Source organism: Sceloporus undulatus, chromosome 3, assembly GCF_019175285.1.
Source record: "Sceloporus undulatus isolate JIND9_A2432 ecotype Alabama chromosome 3, SceUnd_v1.1, whole genome shotgun sequence".
In the NCBI taxonomy this organism is placed as follows: Eukaryota; Metazoa; Chordata; class Lepidosauria; order Squamata; family Phrynosomatidae; genus Sceloporus; species Sceloporus undulatus.
The window spans coordinates 216,887,128-216,908,869 of NC_056524.1; the positions used below are offsets into that span (position 1 = coordinate 216,887,128).

At 41.9% G+C, this 21,742-nt stretch overlaps 1 protein-coding gene across 1 annotated transcript; it reads right to left on the reverse strand.

Moving 5' to 3' along the window:
• Window positions 1–1,949: 1,949 nt before the first annotated feature.
• On the reverse strand, window positions 1,950–12,564 carry LOC121925703 (coagulation factor X-like). Its single transcript, XM_042458177.1, has 9 exons — window positions 12,508–12,564; window positions 11,708–11,831; window positions 11,008–11,168; window positions 10,122–10,146; window positions 8,444–8,557; window positions 6,267–6,401; window positions 4,564–4,907; window positions 3,164–3,281; window positions 1,950–2,580 (listed from the first exon to the last, which is right to left on the reverse strand). The coding sequence occupies exons 2-9, from the start codon at window positions 11,784–11,786 to the stop codon at window positions 2,003–2,005; spliced, it is 1,554 nt and encodes a 517-aa protein (XP_042314111.1). The 5' UTR covers window positions 11,787–11,831; window positions 12,508–12,564; the 3' UTR covers window positions 1,950–2,002.
• Window positions 12,565–21,742: the final 9,178 nt, after the last annotated feature.

The following is a 21,742-nucleotide window of genomic DNA, read 5'->3' on the forward strand; positions in this document are numbered from 1 at the left end:
TCTGCTAAAGTGAACCCTTTACCTCAGTTCAATTCCAACATATTGGAGTTTGAATATTTGACTACAGCTAGCAATGCTGTGAGGGGTTTTTTGGGGTGTGTGTGTGTGTGTACAGGATTGGTTATAATTAAATTTCATTTTTAAGTTCAAAAACATTCCACCTAGATCTTTCGAATAGGACAAACTTGGTTTATAAGCAAGAGGAATTAAAATAATAATGAAATACCTGGAAACACTCCTCTGAGATGCAGAAGAATCAAAACAGTCTTGGCCTGATTAAGCCATAGTTGCCTTATGGCATGCCCCATATAGTGTCTTGTGCCTTAAGGCAATACTTAGAATTATAGAGCTGGAAAAGAGCACAAGGACCATCCATCCCAACTGCCTGCCATGCAGGAATACACTTCTACAGGCTTAAATTCTATTTTAGTCCTCACTCGAATAGATCCACTGAACCCATTATCTACATGTTGACTCAAACAATTGGGTCAATTCTAGTTGGGACTAACCAATAGGGTCTAGTCATTGTTTGCCAAACCATTCCCTTGTTTCCTGAGTTAAATAGAACAAACATCCAACAGACTTTGGCAAGGCTCAGCTGTTGTGCTTAGCTTATTTTCAGTTTAGAAACCTGTTTTCACAACCTTGTTACTGTCTCTGTTGCTAATACTGGTCTGGACCTAGATTTAAGTACTTGTTTATTGGCAGAAATAGACATCTCAGTCTCCTCCCTTCTTACAGCAGTGCATATAGCCCCTTAAAATGCTATGTGGAGGACTGGGAGTCTTCATGCAGATTGTAGTAGGTTGCAATGTGGTGCAAAGATCCTACCCCCAAACACATGGAAGAAGCCTTTGCCTCATTTTGAAGAAACACTCTTGCAAGAGGATTATATTCAGCAGAATACCCCCAACTCCCTATGTAGCATTTTCATGGGGCATGTAGAGGACTGCTGCAAAGAGTCCAGTGGGTGATGCCATTAAGTCTTGTAATGACATTTACTGGATAAATGTGCAGGCAGAGTTGGCATCTTGGTTTGTGGCAAGGCTTAGTACCTGCGTCCCCATCTGTCTTGTGTGTTTTCCTGTAGGTGAGTACTTGTTTGAGGTTTGGAGGCTGTCAACTGGGCTTTCCACTTCATTTCCATACACAAAGGATTTTTTAAATTCAAATTGACATTCTCACACACCTAGGCCATATATAAGTCTGTCCCTGGCTTACTACTCCACCAAATGCATCCGAGAAAGCAAGACTTAAGTCTACAAAAGCCCATGCTGCCAACTTCTTTCTTTAGTTAGTCTCAAAGGTGCTGTAAGATTTCTCTACATCCTGTTGTGTTTTTGTTATGTTTAATAGAATTTCGTTGCTAAAGAGAGGTATCACCTGCTACAATTAGCTTATCATATATACTCAACTATAAGTTGATCTCACATATAAGTCAAGGGCAGGTTTGGGGGCCAAAATTATGGATTTTGATATCACCCATGGATAAGTCGAGGGTAAAACTTTGGGGCATGTAACAAAGGATGTAAAAGATGATGCAAAGGAAAATGATGCCAAGAACTTAGAAAATTCCAGCAGACATCAACTGTTTGTTCTGATCCTAAAGGCTGCATAGACGAGAGAAGAGAGGGATCCATTCTTCTTTTTGGTGCTGCCAGGGTAGACTAAGCTTTTGCCTTTTACCTCTCTATTCAGAAAAAGGGAATGACTCCATATAAGTTAAAGTACAGTACTTACATTGACCCGTGGATAAGTCGACCCAATTTTTTGGGGTCAATTTTTTGGCTAAAATTTCTAGACTTATAGATGAGTATACACAGTAACTCTTAGTAGAAGATGTGTCACATCTGCGTGCACAAGTCCATTTCAGAGATTATCCTTTGGGCCATGGAAGCAATTTTCCATGACTGCTCCTGCTGTCTAATGAGTGCAACCAAGCATATACATATAGTTAATGAAATGTGCAAATACTATTTTTTATATACATACAAAGCAACTTTCATTTCAAGGAATTTAAAAATCCTCCAGAATCAGTTGCACTTTCAATCATTTCTTTTATCCATGAAATGTAGTTGGATACTCTGGTGTAGGCGCCATATTTCCCCACTTCAGCACAGCCTTCACCCCAGCTGACAATCCCCAGGAGATACCAAGTGTTGCGATACGCTACAGCAAAAGGGCCTCCACTGTCTCCTTCGCAAGCATCCCGGCCTTCCTCAGCATAGCCTGCGCAGAACATGTTGTCCGTAATGACCTTCTCTGTTGATTGCCTGCAAGTCTCCATGCTCACAACAGGCAACTTGACTTTCATGAGAAAGCGAGTTAACCTTCCCTTGGTGTGAGTAGCACCCCATCCACTAACCATTCCTTGACTCTGTTCTTCGATCAGCAAAGCAGCAAGATTAGGACTGGGGAGGCAGATGGGGAGTACATGCTGGCTGAAGACAACATCGCTGGTCAGGCGGATCAATGCAATGTCATTGTTGTAATTATCTGAGTCATACTGAGGATGTCTCCAGAACTGTCGCACTCGAACTTTTTGTTCATCACGTTCTCTCTGGTATTTGTCAAAGTCTCCTGGAAGGCAAATGAAAATGTGAAAGAATTTGATTCCTTTCTATAGCGAATATAAAGAGAAAGGTATTAGTCCACAAGAAAAAGAACATCCACTGTTGGGCAATGCATTTATTAAAGCCAACCACAAGTGTACAAATTTTCAAATCTTGATCAGGCTGGCAGCACAAAAATTTGAGAACAAAGGAATGGAAAGGAGTGTTTTTGGAAAATTAAGCCAGACGTGTAGCTACATGTTCTTGGTAAAAGAAACCAAAGAAGACGGATTAAGAATGTCCCCAGGCAGAAAAGGAAAGAAGTTCAGAAATCCTACTAAAACAATTAAGTTAATCTGCAATGATATTGTAAAAGTAAGGCAGTCTGTCAAAATAACACAGCTTCTGTCTGATACCCTAGAGGGTGGCCTTGGGCAAATCATACTCTCCCAGACTCAGAGGAAGGCAATGGCAAACCTCCTCTGAATCCATCTTGCCAAGAGAACTCTGTGATAGGTTTGCCTTAGGGTTGCCATAAGCTGGAAACGACTTGAAGGCACATGACACGCACACAAAATCTTTTGTTTGGTTTGTGGCTCTGTAAAACTCACCTACAGTAACATGATGTGGAGCAACAGTATCGAGGCAGTGTGCTGCAGTGAGTACCCATTGACTGCTGATTAAACTGCCCCCACAAAAACCATATCCTCTCTTATTTTGGATGAGTACCTAGAAAGAAAATGTTCAAAAATTCACTTAAAGCCAACTCACTTTACTGCAAGGGAATCAGGTAGGGAACTTAATAAGCTGTGGCAAGAAAAAAAGAAGGTCCCTATATGCAGGAATAAAGTTCTAAATAAACACACAATGATGTGGGGCAACCTGTCTCTTCATGTGTGTGATCCTTGGCCCATGGTGGCTGTACCTTTTTACAGAATGGGAATAAGGTAGTTCCAGCTCTGGCACAATGGCACTATCTTCCTAGCATAAGGTCAGTTATCCTAATAGCAGTATCCATCAGCAGCACTCCCCTTCTTTTATGGGGGTACAGCAGTGCTGTTAGCATGGAAAGTTGTGGCTTTCGTAGTCAGGTGCTGCAGTTGGCCTGTAGAAGGTTGTGGCTTTTCAAAAACAAAGTATTAGTTTGAAGCAGGAGTGGGTGACTATGGGAGAACCAGTGTCGCATGGTAGCTTTGAGTGTTGGACTATGACTGTGAAGACCAGGGTTCAATCCCTGCTGAGCCATGAAACCCACTGGGTGACCTTGGGTAAGTCACACTCTCTCAGCATCAGAGGATGGCAATGACAAACCCCCTCTGAAAAAACATGCCAAGAAAACCTTGTGATAGGTTCACCTTAGGGTCGCCGTAAATTGGAAATGACATGAAGGCACAAAACAGCAGCAAGGGAAACTATGGAAGGCTAAGGGGTATCATTAATCCTCCCCAAGGAGACCTAAGAGAGCTGAACATCTACAAAAAACATTTTGCTTCCAAATACCTGTAAACTCCCTTTAGGGGACATGCAAGCACTTTTGCTCTTGGGCAGTTTTAGGCCTAGGGGAGCCCTTTTTTGATAGCACAAAGTGAACAGAAGTTACTTCCAGTTCACTTTCTGATTACAAAAAACCCACACCTCTTCTGACCTAAATTGGCTGGGGCGGGGGGGCATGGCAAAAATGTCCCCATGTCCCCTAGAGGGCATTTTTGAGGTAAAAATATTTTTTTAATATTGTAATCCTTCCCCTTCCCCCCAGATGGCCTTGTGGGACCTTACATGGTCCAGAGACCACACATTGTCCAGCCTTGGTTTAAAACAATATAGGGGAAGCCTCAAGCTCATGGACCTGATCCTCCCCTACAGAGGCTCCATGCCCATCCCTCTACAGATAATGCCAAAGGGGAATGGCTGTTATCTCCCATCTTTAACTGTCTGTTACCTGTCCCTGCACAACTCTAACAACATGAAATGAGACAATTTTGTCAAAACAGTCAAGAAAGTTTATCTATACCTGCCAAGGGCAGTCTCCTGGGCGACAGAAAGTGCCTCCAACTACTCTGGCCCCATCCTCTGCACTAGTGAAGTTGTAGTTTAGCTGGGTTTGCAATTCTCCTTCTGTGAAGCTTCCCCACATTTCTTCCACATTTTCTTCCTCTGTCCCTCCTTCCACCATTGTCTGGTTCAAACCCACTGAGAAAGCTTGAGCTGACGTCTGATTCCAGAGGTTTTCCTCAGACACTGTTTCGTTCAGCCCAGGATTATCCCAAGTATTAGTTGTGTTCAGCTGCCTGTGTTCAACTGATTCATCCTCAAAAGAGCGTGCGGATTTTTTAACCAGTCCACAAGGAAAACGATCTTCAGGGGTAGAAATTAGACAGATCCATTCAGTGTAAGCCTGTTCAGACAACTGAAAGGAGTGGCCCTATGCTTCATGACACTTTTTTGGTGGGGAAACATGAAAAGTTAAGGTGCTAAAACAAATATGGGGGGAATGACATCTAAGCAATCTGTTTATACTTAAAAAATAAATAAATCTGTGTCACACTGCAAAATACAAACAATTAAGTATATAGGCCAGAACACACCAGGGTAGTAACAAAAGCATAACCTAGAGTTATGTATTCATGACTGTTTCTTTTCCACGATTCCTGTGTATTCCATATTTTAGGGGATATGTAGGGACCATGAAAGTTTCCCAATCCCTACTTACCAGACAACAGTCACTGTATTAAATAGGAGTCTGTTCCCCTGTTGATCAGGAAGCAGCTGACTGATACTCCTACCTTTATTCCTTGACACAAGTAATCTCTGGTGAGAGAAGGAATTATGTCAGGGGCCCTGCTTTTGCTTGTCACACCAGGGATCACTTGTGGGAAGGAGTGGGACCATCAGTCAGCTGCTTCCTGATCAACAAGAGAACAGTTCCTCCATTGACTGTTGTGGCTGTTGGCCGGTAAATGGGGATTGAGAGTGTCAGGTGAGAGATCCTAAGTAGATCCAGAATTATGATGGTTAAACCTTCATATCTGCCTTTGTGAATTTTGGCCATAGCTGGTACAGTGCAGTGAACAGACTGTTAATAGGCATGTAGGGTACCTTGTAATGTGTACATGCTTATCCCCATAGCCCACTGCCCAAGGACTGTCCACAATGCAAACAACTGTCTAAACCCACACCAGCAATCCAGTTCTGATAGTCTTCTTCTCCATCAGGCCTCTTGTAAAGTGAATAGGTCCTAATTTGCTCTTTCAAGATAAAAGAACCCTGAATTTTTTTGCATTACAACAGGGATAACTCACAATAATATATTGTTATAGAGAAAATGTATCTTTCTGCCTAACCTGAAGCTATTGTGAAGATTACAGTAGGGAAGCCTGAGTAGAGTGGCAAGTGACACTGCATCTCTGCTAATCAAAAAGGCCTGGGGCCTCAACTTGGATAGCCCTAACTCCACTATGTCACTATTGTTGTTATGAATGTTGGAAATAAGTTTCAAAGCCTCTTCAATTAGGAACTCTTTCTGGATGCCTTTGGCCAAGCTATCCTTCCTCTCCAAGTGGTAGAGCCAAATGAGATAAAGATCCTCATCTCCTTTGTAAGATGGAAAAGCACTATTCCAAAAATATGGTAGAAATTTCGTCACATTTGGTCCTGCCATATCTCTCCCAGTCTGTCTAAGCTCAGCCACCACATTCAACAAGTGTTGTTCATTACCTGATGGCATGCACCTCTTCCCATCTTCACTTAGAGTGTATCCCAATGCACAGGAGCAGATCACATGAAGCGACTGTTCAGTATCTTGACAATATTGCCAGCAGCCACCATTCTTGTACCAACAGTCAACTTTTTCTGTATTAGAAGTATACATTTTACTTGGGCTATCATTGCAATCCTTCCTCCAATACTGTTAGCTTTTTAACAGTGACTACCACTGTGACATGAGTACAAATCACAGCTCCAGACTCTGACCACTCTCCTAAATTTAACATGTTTAGCTTGTTATTATTTGTTTTAAATTTCATAATGCATCCTCTCGTTATTTTTTTAATTTCATAATTTCAAGCCTAACAAAGTCATCATCCACTGGATGGATCTAGTCCTCCAGGGCAGAAGGGCTTGGAAAAATTATTTGCTTGAACTCAAATTCTCCTAAATTCCAGCCACCGTAGACAAAAACTGTAGGATATGTTATGAGTTGTAGTAACCTTAGTGTTGGGAGGGGGAGATTGGAACTCTGGGTTGTTCTTGCCACTTTGAAAACAATTATTACCTCTCCCAGATACTTCTCCAATGCTTGATCAGTTCTCTCAGCATTGACCATATCCACTGTTTATTTGGTGGCCATGAGGCTTGCCTCCAACCACACATGTTGGCTCCTGTAGCATATAAAAATCTCTGGATTGTAACCTATTATATTTTATAATATAATACAACCTCGAATATTTTTATTTGTATAAGATATTTACCAGTCTTGCTGCACTGTACTCCTGGAACTACCTCCCCGAACATCTGTGGACTATCTCTTCTTTTGCCAGTTTGAATTAAAGACTTTCTTGTTCTCTCAAATATTTGGAACTGCATTTTAATATTGTTTTATCATTCTGTATTTGAATATATATATATATATATATATATATATATATATATATATATATATATACATACACACACACTCTGTGTGTGTGTGTGTGTGTGTGTATATATATATATATATATATGTTGTTTTTACAGTTTATATTTTAACTGCATAACTTGCTTAATTTTGTATAGTTTATATTTTATGAGTTTTAGATTCTACGCCATTGGCAAATTATATGCTGTTTTGATGTTGCCTGTAAAGGGCCATGCAAATTTGTGGTGCTATATAACAACAACAACAACAACAACAACAACAATATTGCAAGCATCTTGACTCTTTGAAATAATATTGATTATGAGTTCAAATTTTTCCTCTGCCTGGCTACTTTTGACTATTGGACAGGATCAAGATTCAAAATGACCTGAACAGACTAGAAAACTGAGCCAAAGCTAACAAAATGAAATTCAACACGGAGAAATGTAAGGTACTGCACTTAGGGCGAAAAAATGAAATGTACAGATATAGGATGGGGGACACCTGGCTGAACGAGACTACGTGTGAAAGGGATCTAGGAGTCCAAGTAGACCATAAGTTGAACATGAGTGAACAGTGCGATGAGGCAGCTAACAAGTCAATGCAATTTTAGGCTTCATCAATAGAAGTATAGTGTCTAGATCAAGAGAAGTAATAGTGCCACTCTATTCTGCTCTGGTCAGGCATCACCTAGAATATTGTGTCCAGTTCTGGGCACCACAATTCAAAAAGGACATTGAGAAACTGGAGCGTGTCCAAAGGAGGGCGATTAAAATGGTGAAGGGTCTGAAAACCATGTCCTATGAGGAACGACTTAGGGAGCTGGGGATGTTTAGCCTGGAGAAGAGAAAGTTAAGAGGTGGCATGATAGCTCTGTTTAAATGTTTGAAAGGATGTCATATTGAGGAGGGAGCAAGCTTTTTTTCTGCTGCTCCAGAGACTAGGACCCGGAACAATGGATGTAAGCTACAGCAAAAGAGATTCCACCTCAACATTAGGAGGAACTTCCTGACAGTAAGGCTGTTCGACAGTGGAACAAACTCCCTCGGAGTGTGGTGGAGTCTCCTTCTTTGGAGGTCTTTAAGCAGAGGCTGGATGGCCGTCTGTCGGGGATGCTTTGATTTAGATTTTCTGCATGGCAGGGGGTTGGACTGGATGGCCCTTGCGGTCTCTTCCAACTCTATGATTCTATGATTCGATGAACCATGATAGCAGAAGACCTGAATATTGAACAGGTTCATTAATATCAGACTCGGTTTACAGTATATCCACCACTTACCTATTTCACAATGACTCCCTCCAAACCTTGGGGGACAAGTACAGGAATAAACGTAGTATTTCACTTTGCAGACTCCGCCATTCTTACAAGTATTCTCTTTACAAGGAGTTAAATCTGTTAGAAAAGTTGGTGATAAAAATCAAGGTAATTTTTTTTTAACAGACTGCATTTATTTATAAAGTTAACCTGTGAAATTACCTGGCATTACATGGTTTGGAGTTATCCTTAATTTGATACAATGTAAACTTTACATGTTAACCTTCAAGAAAGCTCACCTGGAAGCTCTGCACTCCTCTTTCTCTCTCCTAATAAAGCTATGCCCACTTGGACCCCTTTACATACCCACTGCCATGGCACACTCCCACAGCCCCCTAAAAGAGAGATCTGCCCACTCTATGTAAATGTGTCACTCTGACTACTCACCTCCTTACCAGCTTCAGACTGTATTGATTGCACATCTATGCACTGGTCGAAAACATCTGCCATCTACTGGCAGCTTCAAACACTTGGCTCTATTACAGTTAATTAAAAGTATTGACTACATTTAAAAACATACAAACCCTAAAAACAGTATTTTATGCCAAGTCATGGTTGACCAGGTATCACAGTGTTGGGACCATGCTCTGACACACGGACACACATTTCCACACCATTTCTGTGAGTAGAATCTGGATTTTCTTCCTGACTCCTTCAGCCCTCTGTGGTACTTACAACCTACTCTGGAAAGTTTCTGTTGGTAGAAGCTGCCTAGTCCAAAGGTAGTACATTATTGGATCCTGGCCAGCAATCATTTGAGTGTTAAACAGTGTATTTCACAGCATTAAAACTTAAGATGAAATACTATACAGTATGTGAAAACAATATATTAAAATGGAAATACATACAGCAGACTAAACATCCAACATAGATTACTCTAACAAAATGTACTACTCTACTGTTAATGTAGAACAGAGTAATATATGTTTTTTCAGATTCCATTCTCAGGGATCCTGTTTTCCATTAAATTCAGTGAGATTTACCCCCATTTCAGCATGTACAAGATTATAATCCAAAACAATTTAGCAGATAAAAAGCTTGCCAGAATGTGTTTTACAAACAGTGGTGCTAATGTGAAGCCGAAGGCTTTCATGACCGGCATCCATTGTTTTTTGTGTTTTTTTCAGGCTATGTGGCCATGTTCTAGAAAAGTTTATTCCTGACGCTTTGCTCTGTGGCTGGCATCTTCAGAGAATGCTGGCATGGAAGAGAGTAGGGTCACACAGTGTGTGTGAGTGTGTGTGTGTGTGTGTGTGTGTGTGTGTGTGTATACCCCACTCTTTTCCATGCCAGCATTCTCTGAAGATGCCAGCCACAGATGCTGGTGAAACATCAGGAATAAATTTTTATAGAACATGGCCACATAGCCCAAAAAACCCACAAAAAACTATAGTGGTGCTAATCACTTGCCGTCTGGATGTTTTTGACTGCAGTGCCCAGAATCCCTGGCAACTGGCCAAACTGGCTGGCACTTCTGTGAGCCGAAATCCAAAATCACCTGGAGGACCATATTTGAGAGCCATTACTGTATATGATGACATGTCTAAAGAGAGGGGACCAAATGAAGCCTCCAAAGCCTTTGTTTCAAGCTAGGTGTCTGTTGCCCATAGTAGCAGGGGAAAGGGACAAAATACACTCCTACCTTTGTAATCAAACCAGAACTCCATCTGAAAAAAATAATTATAAAATTATTTTATTGTTCTATTGATAAACAAGACAAAAAGCACTATGTAAGAGGTAAGTTTTTCCACAGGTTTAAATTAACTTGAATTGTTCTGTGAAATGACATGTGAATTACAGTCTGATTCTAGTACACATTGGATCAGGGTCAGGTAGAACTCCACAAATTGATATCTTGCTCACCATTCCAATGCTACAAAGCTTTAACTTTCAATTTCTTTACGTAGCACATTACTCACATTTAAGGAAATGGAAAGAAAACCATAGGATAGAAAATGATTCCTATTCCTAACCTACCATCACATTCAGTGTGATATTTTATATGCTAGAAGTGGAGTACATGGGCCTCCTGAGAGGATACTGGACTGCTGCTCCCATGATCCCTTATCACTGGCTGTTCTGGCTAGTGTTGAGGGGAGCGGTAGTCCTACAACGTTTGGAGGGCTACGTATTTCCCACCCTACTATAAGAACTGTGAAAGCTGGCACAAAGTTTTATCCACTAAAGACAACAGAATAAAGCAGCAGAAAATAATGATTTCAGCTTATAGCCATTCATGCATTAGCTCAGTTTGATTTTAACATCTGTAAGGATATCTCACTGACTTTTATATGCTTAATCAAGCATTTAACTGTTACAGTAATTTTAATGAATTCATCTATTGCTGAAGTGTGACTTGGACAGTTTTACAACTTTATTATATAAATTGTCTAAGTGGGACACTGGACTATTTTGCCCTTATTTGATCTTGTAATTCACAGTATACATGGTATATTTAGATAGATAGACCCCTTGTTTTTCACTGCTGTTAGAATTAGCTTTAGATTTCCTAAAGTAAAGCTTCTCACCGTTTTTTCCTGTGATTTAAAAATCTCTTTTGCCTCCTCAAATGAACACTTTTCTTCAATGCATTCTCTTTCCAGGTCTCCTGGGCGAAACTCCTCCAAGAACTGGTTGGCACGTTTATGAATCCTCAGAAACTGTGTCGCCTCGACTTTTCTCCTAAAAACTATGAATCCACAATAAGATAACACTATTGATCCTGCTTTTTTCTCAATACTGGCTGAAAACCCCATGGTATACAATAGTATTTACTTCCAAGTCTGTACATAGGACTGTGTTGTACAACTGTTCATCTCTAGGTGGATGGAACATTAAGTAAGGTCTGTCTCCATTACACAAATTAAAGATTAGTTGCAGATACTTGACTTTAATTCCACCACGGTGCTTATCTCAGAGCAATAATTCCCTGAGTATAATTAAAACCACATTATTGATTTAGGATACAAGTTATGGAATGCTAAAATTTAAATGTTGATGGTGGTAGGTCTAAACTTTGAATATTAAACACTGCCCCATTTTTTTTTAAAGGCTGAAACCATTTTGGTTAGTCTCAACTACAGTAGAAGTATTCAATTAATTGTTGAATGGTAAGTCAATACATTGGTAAATCCCATTGATTCAATGGGTCTACTTTAGGTAGAACTAGCAACAGGACAAGGCCTGTAGCTTCATCTACATTTTGTAGATAAGATAAGAGCTGCTTACCTGATAATGAACAAGGCATATTGATGCAGAAAGAGCAGATGAATAAAAGAAGCACTGCACCTAGGGAAGCTCTAGCCATTGTACTGCCAAAAGGGACAGAATATATTACTTTGTAGAAAATAATCTACAAAGAGGGGAGAAAAAAAGAATTACTTATACTCCAAACAAGGGATATAAGAAAGAACCAGAAAAAAGACTACATATATGTATCAGGGGGCATATGTATTCCTCAGGGGGTGATGGATAGGAGAGTGAGAAAACCGCCATCGAAATAAAAGGAATTGAAAACAATGTGTTTTCACAACTGCTACTACATTTAAATGTTTTTAAAACTAAGCAACTTAAATGCGTTGGAATAATAACTCACTACTCTGCAATGACAGCAAAACCAGCATGCTAAGGTCAATAGAAGCATTATTAAAACAACCAAACTGAAACAGAGAACCATTTTTGTGCTGGACTGAAGTTAATGGGCAAAGTCAGGGCAAAGAGGAGGCTGTTCCTTTGACTAACATATTTGTACTCTGTGGAAGAAGGCACCAGTTTGGAATAGACTGTCCATTTTCTTTCCCAAAATTGCTGACAGATGCACATGCCACTGAACACCTGTACTTCCAATATTTATAGTCTAAGGGCATCCAGCAACTGAAACCTCATCACATGTAAAGCAGCATGGGAAATGAAAGGAAGAAAATGTGCAGTGAAGAGTTCAAGCATTGGTCTTATAGGGACCCCCACCCTTTAACCTAAAGGAAACAACTCGCCGTATGTTGCAAGTTCAAAATACAGTGTTCTCTTACCTGATTAGGAAGGACAAAGTGCTGTTTAGATGAGCACCAAAGGAAGCAACGGGAATTTATTTGTTGATGATTAATCTACCACAAATATTGACAAAGAAGCCTAGCTTATGGGATGCTGGGGGTGGCCAGGGGGCTGCAAGGCAGTAAATGTTCCAGCCACAGAAAAACATGTTTCATTCAAGAAATAATCACATCTTTTAATGCCTTTACTCTAATGACAGCACATTTTTTATATACCATTTATACTTTTGTGGGATAGTTTGCTGAAATGCTTGGCTTTTCTTCTCTTTGTCACCACACAGCTGTCATTCCCTGATGGCACTGGAAACTTTCACACCATGCTTTATTTGTAAAGAGAGAAAAAAATGTATTACAGAATGGGGAAAAAAGTTTTGTCCCTCACACAGCTATAGTTACTGATCTACTTTCCATATCTTCTTCCTCCTTGGTATCTGAGATGCAGGAGAGGATATATATATTTATTAATTGTTAGATATACACTCAGGTCCTTCCTACTAAGGCAGTTTAGGATTTTAAAAGTTTGTCTGTTTGTTGAATTTTATAGCACCTCTTCAGCCATGACACCCAGGTCAACTTACAAAAAAATACTAAAATAAAATATAGTTGTCCCACTGTATCCATGGATTGTTTATCCATGGATTCAATTACCCATGGCTTGAAAATATTAAATGTATATATATATAAATCCCCAAAAGTAAACCTTTATTTTGCCATTTTATATAAGACACCAATTTATTATTCCGCTGTATTTAATGAGATTTGAGCATCCACAGATTTTTGTATCCACAGGGGATCCTGGAACCAAACCCCAGTGGACACCAAGGGCCCTCTGTAAAATAAAATGCACAGCAAACAAAGTATAAAAGACAGTTCCAATATAGCATAAAAGCAAAACATAAAACCAAAGCAGGAAGGCAAATGAACAGTTTTTCTCATTCCTAAATCCATATAGTAGCAATACCTTTAGTGTCTGTCTGTGTGTGTGTGTGTGTGTGTGCCTTCAAGTCACTTGTTGATTTATGGTGACCCCAATGAATTTCGTTGGGTTTTCTAGGCAAGGAATACTCAGAGATGTTTTTGCCAATTTCTCCCCTGAAAAACTAGCCTACAGCCCTTGGCAGACTCCAATCTAAGCATGAACCAGGGTTGACCCTATTTAGCTTCCAAGATTAGTTGGGATGTGGTGTCTTCAGAGTATTTAGAATATTTGTACACTCAAATATGTACAGAAAACTCTGTTCAAATACAGGTTTCTGCGATAGTCAAAGATATTTAAACAACAACAGGGGAAAGGAGGAATTACAATCTTAGAGTTTTGTAGGCTGCATATTGTCTGGAGAGGTTCCAGGAGGATGGGTAGCAGGCTATTGAATGAGGGCAAGGGTCATAGCTATGCATGGGGTGGAAGGAGGGCAGAGACCCCAAATAAAAATTCTCAAATGATAAATTTTTTATTCCCTAATTTCTAGCTTTCCAGAGAATGAGATGTTGAACATTATTCACACCCAGAACTCTGATATTTGCTGTGCTTGCTGTTCAGTGGTCTCCAAACTGAGCTCTTTAAGGGATTTTGGATTTCAGCTCCCAGCATCCCAGACTATTGGCCAACATGGCTGAGGATTCTGGGAGCTGAAGTCCAAAATCTCTTAAAGGGGATAGTTTGGAGACCACTGCATTAGGTCATCATCAATAATAAAGGGTTCAAACATGCAGTGAAGAGCACATTCAGAAATTATATGCCAAGGACGAGGCATAAAAGACTGCAGTAACTACAGGACCACTGCAATAATTTCCCATGTAAGCAAACTCATGTTCAATATTCTGCAGCAAAGACTCCTACCATATAGGGAGTGAGAAATCCCAGAGGTGCAAGCAGGATTCAGGAAAGGAAGAGGCACAAGGGACCACATCACAAACATAGAATGGATAATAGAGCACACGAGGCAATTCCAAAAGAAAATCTGCATGTGTTTTACTGACTACAGCAAAAAGCATAGATCACAAAAAGCCATGGAATTCTGTCAAACAAATTGAACTTTCATTCCATTTGATTGTCCTGATGCATAACCTGTACACTTCTTTCTTTCTTTCTTTCTTTCTTTCTTTCTTTCTTTCTTTCTCCTTTCCTTCCTTCCTTCCTCCTCCTCCTCCTTCTTCTCCTTCCCTCCTCCCCCTCCTCCTTATTTTATTTTATTTTATTTTCCTATATCCCACCTTTCCTTCAACACAAGGACTCAAAGTGGCTAACAGCAAATTCAAAAACAATACAATTTAAAAACAGTACAACATTGAAATGTATAAATATAAAATTTAAAAAATAAACGTCAAAATAGTCATGAATTAAAATGTATCATGTTAAAAATACAAACTTTAACATTTAAAATGCACAACATTTAAATCCCAGCCCTTATCAGCTTGAAAAGTCCTGACAGCACAAGAATGTCTTTATCTGCTGCCGAAAGAATAGCAAGGATGGAGCCATCCTGGCCTCTCTAGGGAAGGACAAGAGACTGCTGTCAGAACTGAAGCAGAGAAACAGAATGGTTCCCAGTTGGCAAAGGGGCCAGGCAAGGCTGCATACTATCACCCTGTTTATTCAACCTGTATGCAGGAAATATTGTATGTAGAGCAGGTTTAGAATCAAAGACAGGAGAGGTGAAGATCAGAGGAAGGAACATTAACAACCTAAGATATGCAGACAACACAATACTACTAGCTGAAACCAACAAAGACCTGGAGTATTTACTGAAGAAGGCAAAGGAGGAAAGTGCCAAGGTAGGCTTAATGTTGAAAATTAAGAAAACAAAAATAATGACCACAGAAGATCTACAGTACAAGAATTCATCCCAGATAATGAAAAAATTGAAATACACAAAAAGTTTCCATACCTTGCATCAAATATTGACCAGAATAGAGACTGCAGTCAAGAAATTAGAAGAAGACTAAGATTGTGAAGCACTGTTATATGAGAACTGGACAGGATCCTAACATTTATTAAAGATATAATTCTGAAAACAAAAGGACAGGTTGCTCACCTGTAACTGTGTTTCTTCGAGTGGTCATCTGCGAATTCACACAAATGGGTTATTTCTGCGCATGCGCAGCAAACTCGGAAACTTCTAGAATCTCTGGGCAGAAAGTCATATAACTTTCTGCAGTCTCTTTGCAACTTTTTGGCGGTAGCCCCGCCCATCCCGTATATAAGTCCCCTGGCGGTCCGCCCTTCTTCAGTTCCGAATGAGCCGCAAACAGCGCGGCAACAAGCGTTGTCAAATGAGCAGACACTGAGGGGAAGGATGGGTGGGATTGTGTGAATTCGCAGATGACCACTCGAAGAAACACAGTTACAGGTGAGCAACCTGTCCTTCTTCTTCGTGGTCTCTGCGAATCACACAAATGGGTTCGACTAGCGAGCAATAGTCTCTGGAGGAGGGAGTGTCGATTAACATGAAAGAAATACAATAAAGTATGTAAACCAAACACCTGTGTTGTTTATTGACATACCACAGATCAATGAATGGCAGAAAGCAACACTGCCCTCCCAAATGCTGCATCCTGTCTGGCCCTGGCGTCCAGCCTATAATGTGTAATGAATGTCAATGGTTGGGACCAGACGGCAGCCTTGCACACCTCTTCGAGGGGAATTCCTGACAAAAAGGCTGCGGATGCTGCTACCGCCCTCGTTGAATGGGCTCTAACCCGACCAAGTAAGGGCTTATCAGCCAGTTCGTAGCAGAGGCGGATGGTGTTGACCACCCACTTGGAGAACCTCTGCGGTGACACCGGCAGCCCCTTCTTGGCTTCGGAGTAACATACGAATAGTCTCTCCGAACGCCTGGAACCAGCTGTCCTGTCCAAGTAAAACGCCAGTGCTCTCCTCACATCCAGAGTGTGGAGCTGACGTTCAGAGTCTGTGGTCGGATTAGGAGCCAGAGTCGGTAAAACGATGTCCTGGTTGGTGTGAAAGGCAGATACTACCTTCGGCAAGAAGGTAATGTCTGTCCGGAGGACCACTTTGTCCTTGTGAAAACGCAGAAAGGGTTGATCCATTCTAAGGGCACACAGTTCTCCAGCCCGGCGGGCTGATGTGATAGCTACCAAGAAGGCTGTCTTCCAGGTCAGGAGTCTCAAGTCCGTGGTAGCTAACGGTTCAAAGGGTTTAGAGGCTAGATAAGCCAGAACAGTGTCTAGGCTCCATTGAGGCGAAGGATCTACAACCGGGGGATGTAGATTGTTAAAACCTTTTAGGAACCTCTTTATGAGAGGGTCTTTAAACAAGGAAGGTTTGTCTTGAAAGCAGTAGTGCGATGAGATAGCAGATAGGTAGCACTTGATAGAACTCAAGGAGAGACCTGCCTCAGTTAGTGTCATAAGAAATTCCAGGACTATTGGGATGGAAACACGGGATGGTGGAACTTCTCTGGTTCGTAAGAAGGCAAGAAATCTGTCCCATTTATAGGCGTAGGACCTCTGAGTAGATGGTCTCTGGGCAGCCCTAATCACATCCTGTATACCGGATGGTAGAGATTTTAGGACTGAATCTTCCATGCCACCAATGGGAGAGACTTCATCTCGGGATGGTGGACTTGTCCGTCGTGCAGCGAAAGTAAATCGGGACGGTGCTTCAAGCGAAGATGTTCTTGGGCCCGTTGAAGCAGGGGAGCAAACCACGGCTGCCTGGGCCACCACGGGGTGATCAAGATTGCTTCCGTGGAGTCCGTCCACATTTTTGTCAGTACTCTGGTGATTAGTGGAAAGGGGGGAAACGCATAAAGGAGGCCGTTTGTCCATTGAAATTGAAAGGCATTGCCCAGGGAGTCTGCTCCCCGGACCCGTGAGCAATACTTTTCCAGCTGGGCATTGCTGGGGGAAGCGAATAGGTCCACTATAGGCGTGCCCCATCGTTGAAAGAGGCGGGAGACTACTTCTGGGTGTAGTTTCCATTCGTGACATGTTGTCTGGGACCTGCTGAGTTGATCCGCTAGGTCGTTCTCCTCTCCTGGGAGGTGGATGCACTGAAGCAGAATGTTGTGCTGTATGCACCAGTCCCAGATCCGAAGTGTGATGGCTAAGAGAGTCCTCGATCTTGTACCTCCTTGTTTGTTGAGGTAATACATGGTCGTGGTATTGTCCGTTAGGAGGAGTACCACCTTGTCGGAGAGTAAGCTCTGAAAGGCCCTGAGTGCTTTCTCTACTGCCAACATTTCCAATGCATTGATGTGGAGGTTCAACTCCGTTAATGTCCATTTGTCCTTTACAGTGAGTCCTAACGCATGGGCACCCCATCCCTGTCGGGATGCATCCGTTGTCAGAGTTATCTCTGGCGAAGGCGGAATAAATGGCATGCCTGAGCAGACGTTGTCTGGTTGGAGCCACCATCTCAGCGAAGCTTGGACCTTCCTTGGAATGGTGAGAACCTTGTCCGGATGGTCCCTCACCGGATCGAAGGTGGACAGGAACCAAGACTGTACGGGTCTGAGGCGCAGTCTTGCCCAAAGGGTAACGAAGGTTGTGGAGGCTAAGTGTCCCATCGCCACCTGTATCACACGGGCTGGTAGGTGTCTGTACCGTAGACAGGCTCGTATGGCGAATGTTAGGGCTTGGAATCTGGACTGCGGGAGGTAGGCCCTGGCTGCTTCTGAGTCCAGCAATGTGCCTATAAAATTGATTTGTCTGGACGGGGTCAATTGGGATTTTTCGAGGTTGACACGAAGTCCCAATGATGCCAGTAGGTCTTGGGCAAAGTCCATCTGGTGTTGAAGGGCCTCTCTGGATGGTGCCGTAAATAGCCAGTCGTCCAGATAGGGGAACACTACGATCCCCTGCTGACGTAGATAAGCTATGACAGGAGCCATGCACTTCGTGAAGACTCTTGGTGCTGAAGACAGGCCGAATGGAAGGACCTTGTATTGAAAGAAATCTGGTCCAACGGTGAAGGCGAGGAATCTGCGGTGGTCGCTCTGTATCGCAATGTGAAAATAGGCGTCCTTCAGGTCCAGCGTGGCGAACCAGGCATCTTTCTGCAAGAGTGGCAGGATAGAAGCAAGGGTTACCATCCTGAAGCGTCTATAAGCTATGAAGGTGTTAAGGGCGCGTAAGTCCAAAATTGGCCTAAGGCCTTCAGGTTTTTTAGGGACAATGAAGTATTTGGAAAAAAAGCAGTATCGGGCCTGGGAAGGTTGTACAGGCTCGATAGCGCCCTTGTCCAAAAGGGAGCGCACTTCGTCGAGAAGGGTGTCCGAGGGTAAGGTGGTAATGATAGCTCCGGTGGTAGGGAGCGTAGAGAACTCCAGGGTATAACCCCTTTGGACTATATTTAGGACCCAGGAGTCTGTTGAGATGGAAGCCCAGGTGTTATAAAAGGGCTGCAACCCCTCTGTGTGGGAGGTGACGAAGTGCGCTAGGGGGCTTCAGAATCTCTTTTTGCCCCTAGCATCTTTTTTCTTATAACCTGGTTGGTAACGGCTTTGAGACGGCTGGTGACGGTCTTGTTGAGAGGGAGACCTGGAGCGTCCGCCCTGGCGTGTGGAATCTTGAGGCTGGAACTGTCTCTCGGGATGGTGGAAGCGTTGTTGGCCGTGGTGGAACCAGTTCCGTTGGCCACTGTACCGTTGCTTAGCTGGCCTGGAGGATGAGGCTGACATGCCGTGTTTCTTGGCAGCTGTTTTCATTCTATAACGAAAGCTTAACTTTTCTTCTGTCTCTTTATTGAATAGGCCAGAATTATCAAATGGCATGTCCTCTATTGCCGCTTTGGCTTGGGGAGTCAAATCTGAGGAACGGAGCCAGGCATATCGGCGGAGAGCTACGGATCCAGAGAGGATCTTGGAGGAGCAATCGGTTGAGTGTCATGCTGATATTATTTGCTGTCCACCCACAGAGTGGGCCTCGTTGCGGATGGCGGACATAATCCTTTTCTTATCATCAGGAAGTTCACTGATGATAGGGTCCATTTTTTCCATAAGGAGCTGGACATATGCCCCCATGCACGCTGCGTAGTTGGCAATTTTATGTGTATCAGAGGTCCCCGGATCATCCCTAGTTGAGGAGGGATGGAAGGCCTTTTCATATAGAGACGCTTTCAACTTCTGGTCTCTATTTTTTAGGGCCTGGGCCGTCATGGCCTTACAATGCCTGCAGGCTCCTGGGATGTGGCCTTCCCCTAGGCATAGGACACATTTGTCGTGCCCATCTGACATGGGTATTTTAACCCCGCATTTAGCGCATTGTTTAAAGGAAGCCATGGCGCTGAAGCGTTACCAGTTTGGCCAGTCAAACAAGGTTGAAATCGGCGGGCAAGAAGAAGTCGAGTCCGTTCCGTAGTCAAATGTCCGTCCTAAGGCTTTAGACAAGTTGAAATCGGCAAGCAAAGAATGGTCAAGTCCGTTCCGTGGTCAAATGTCCGTAAGGCTATGGTCAGAGATTCAGAGCTGAACAACAGCAAGTTCCTCGAGCTGCTAGCGCGGTGGAATGAAGGAACTGAAGAAGGGCGGACCGCCAGGGGACTTATATACGGGATGGGCGGGGCTACCGCCAAAAAGTTGCAAAGAGACTGCAGAAAGTTACATGACTTTCTGCCCAGAGATTCTAGAAGTTTCCGAGTTTGCTGCGCATGCGCAGAAATAACCCATTTGTGTGATTCGCAGAGACCACGAAGAAGAAGTGAGGATCATGTAAGTCATCACATTCTCTATCATCATGTATGGATGAGAGAGCTGGACAATAAAGAAAGCCAACAAAATCAACTAATTTGAGATGCGGTGCTGGAGAGGAGTGCTGAGGATGCTGTGGATAGTCAAGGAGGCAAACACTTCCTGGAAGCCAGGATGACTAAACTGAGGCTGTCATACCTTGGCCATGTCATGAGAAGGTATAAATCATTAGAAAAGACAATAATGCTAGGGAAGGTAGAGGGCAGTAGAAAGAGAGATAGACCACATGCCAGATAGTTAGACTCAGACAGAGAGACCATGGGCCTGAGCCTGTAGGACATGAGCAGAGCAGTAGAGGACAGGATGTATTGGAAATGTCTCATCCATAGGGTTGCCATGAGTCGAAGTTGACTCAAGGGCAGTAACCAACCACCATTACACACTGTTCTTTCAAAAATTTCACAGTTTAAAAAAATATGTTTATCAGTTCAGTTGTAACTCAGCTTTGATAAAGTGCGGACACTGATATTCTAGTACAATTTCTTTTGGTGCTCTTGAACAGATTTTTGTCTTTCATGTCAACAAATTAAAGTGTTTTGAAAGTCTATTAGAAAACGTTAACCCCTTTGCAGGATTATTCTTTGCAATATCATTTCATCCAGTCAGATAGTACAACATAGAAACATCAAAGCACATTGTGAAAAACTGTAAGTGATGGAGCAAGTCTGAGGTCATTTTGGATTTAGAGTACCAACGAAACCAACATACATTTTAAAAAAACAAACTCAATTTTGCAGACCTGTGTAGGCTAAGGTCACAGGGATCATCTAAACAAATGATGATTTTGAATTAATTTGTATTGTCCCACATTTGTCAACAAGGGGTTTAATTTGTAAGGTGACAGTATATTGACTAAAGAAAGCAGATATACAAAGAATATAGTCTGGAAGAGAGAGCAATCCCATTTTAATACAGTTTTTACAGAGAACAGTTTAAACAGGATGAAGTCCCTGTGCAATAATTCTCTGAGCATGCACAGAGTTTGGAAAGTTACTTTTTAAAAATAATTTGTTCCCATTACATGTTTGCAAAGCAATCTGTTGCTGTTATTCATTTCAGTGTTGACAAATTCACTGTATTATTTGTTGCACCGTCTTCTAATATTTTGTGTTATTTTTTGGGAGGGAAAGAAACCTTGAGATAGGTAACAGAATAACAGAATCCTTGAAATAATCCTGTCAAAAGGACTCTAAAATGCATTTTAAAAATGTTTGAGTATAACTAGAAACCATTAAGAGATTTCATCAATAAAGTAATTTTATCATTCTCATTACATTACTTTTTGATATGTAATTTTGTTCCAGTTTTATAGGTAAACACATTGCTTACTGTTAATTACTTTCATGCACTTTTGCTTATCATAAGAAATGCTTTGGTGCATACACCAAAGTCTGTTTAATTTAAGGTAGATGGAAGCAGGTATAAGGTATTCCTTCAGTGGGTTGTAGCACCTTTGTATATAAGTTGGGGAAACTGATTAAAAAGCACAACACAGCACATGC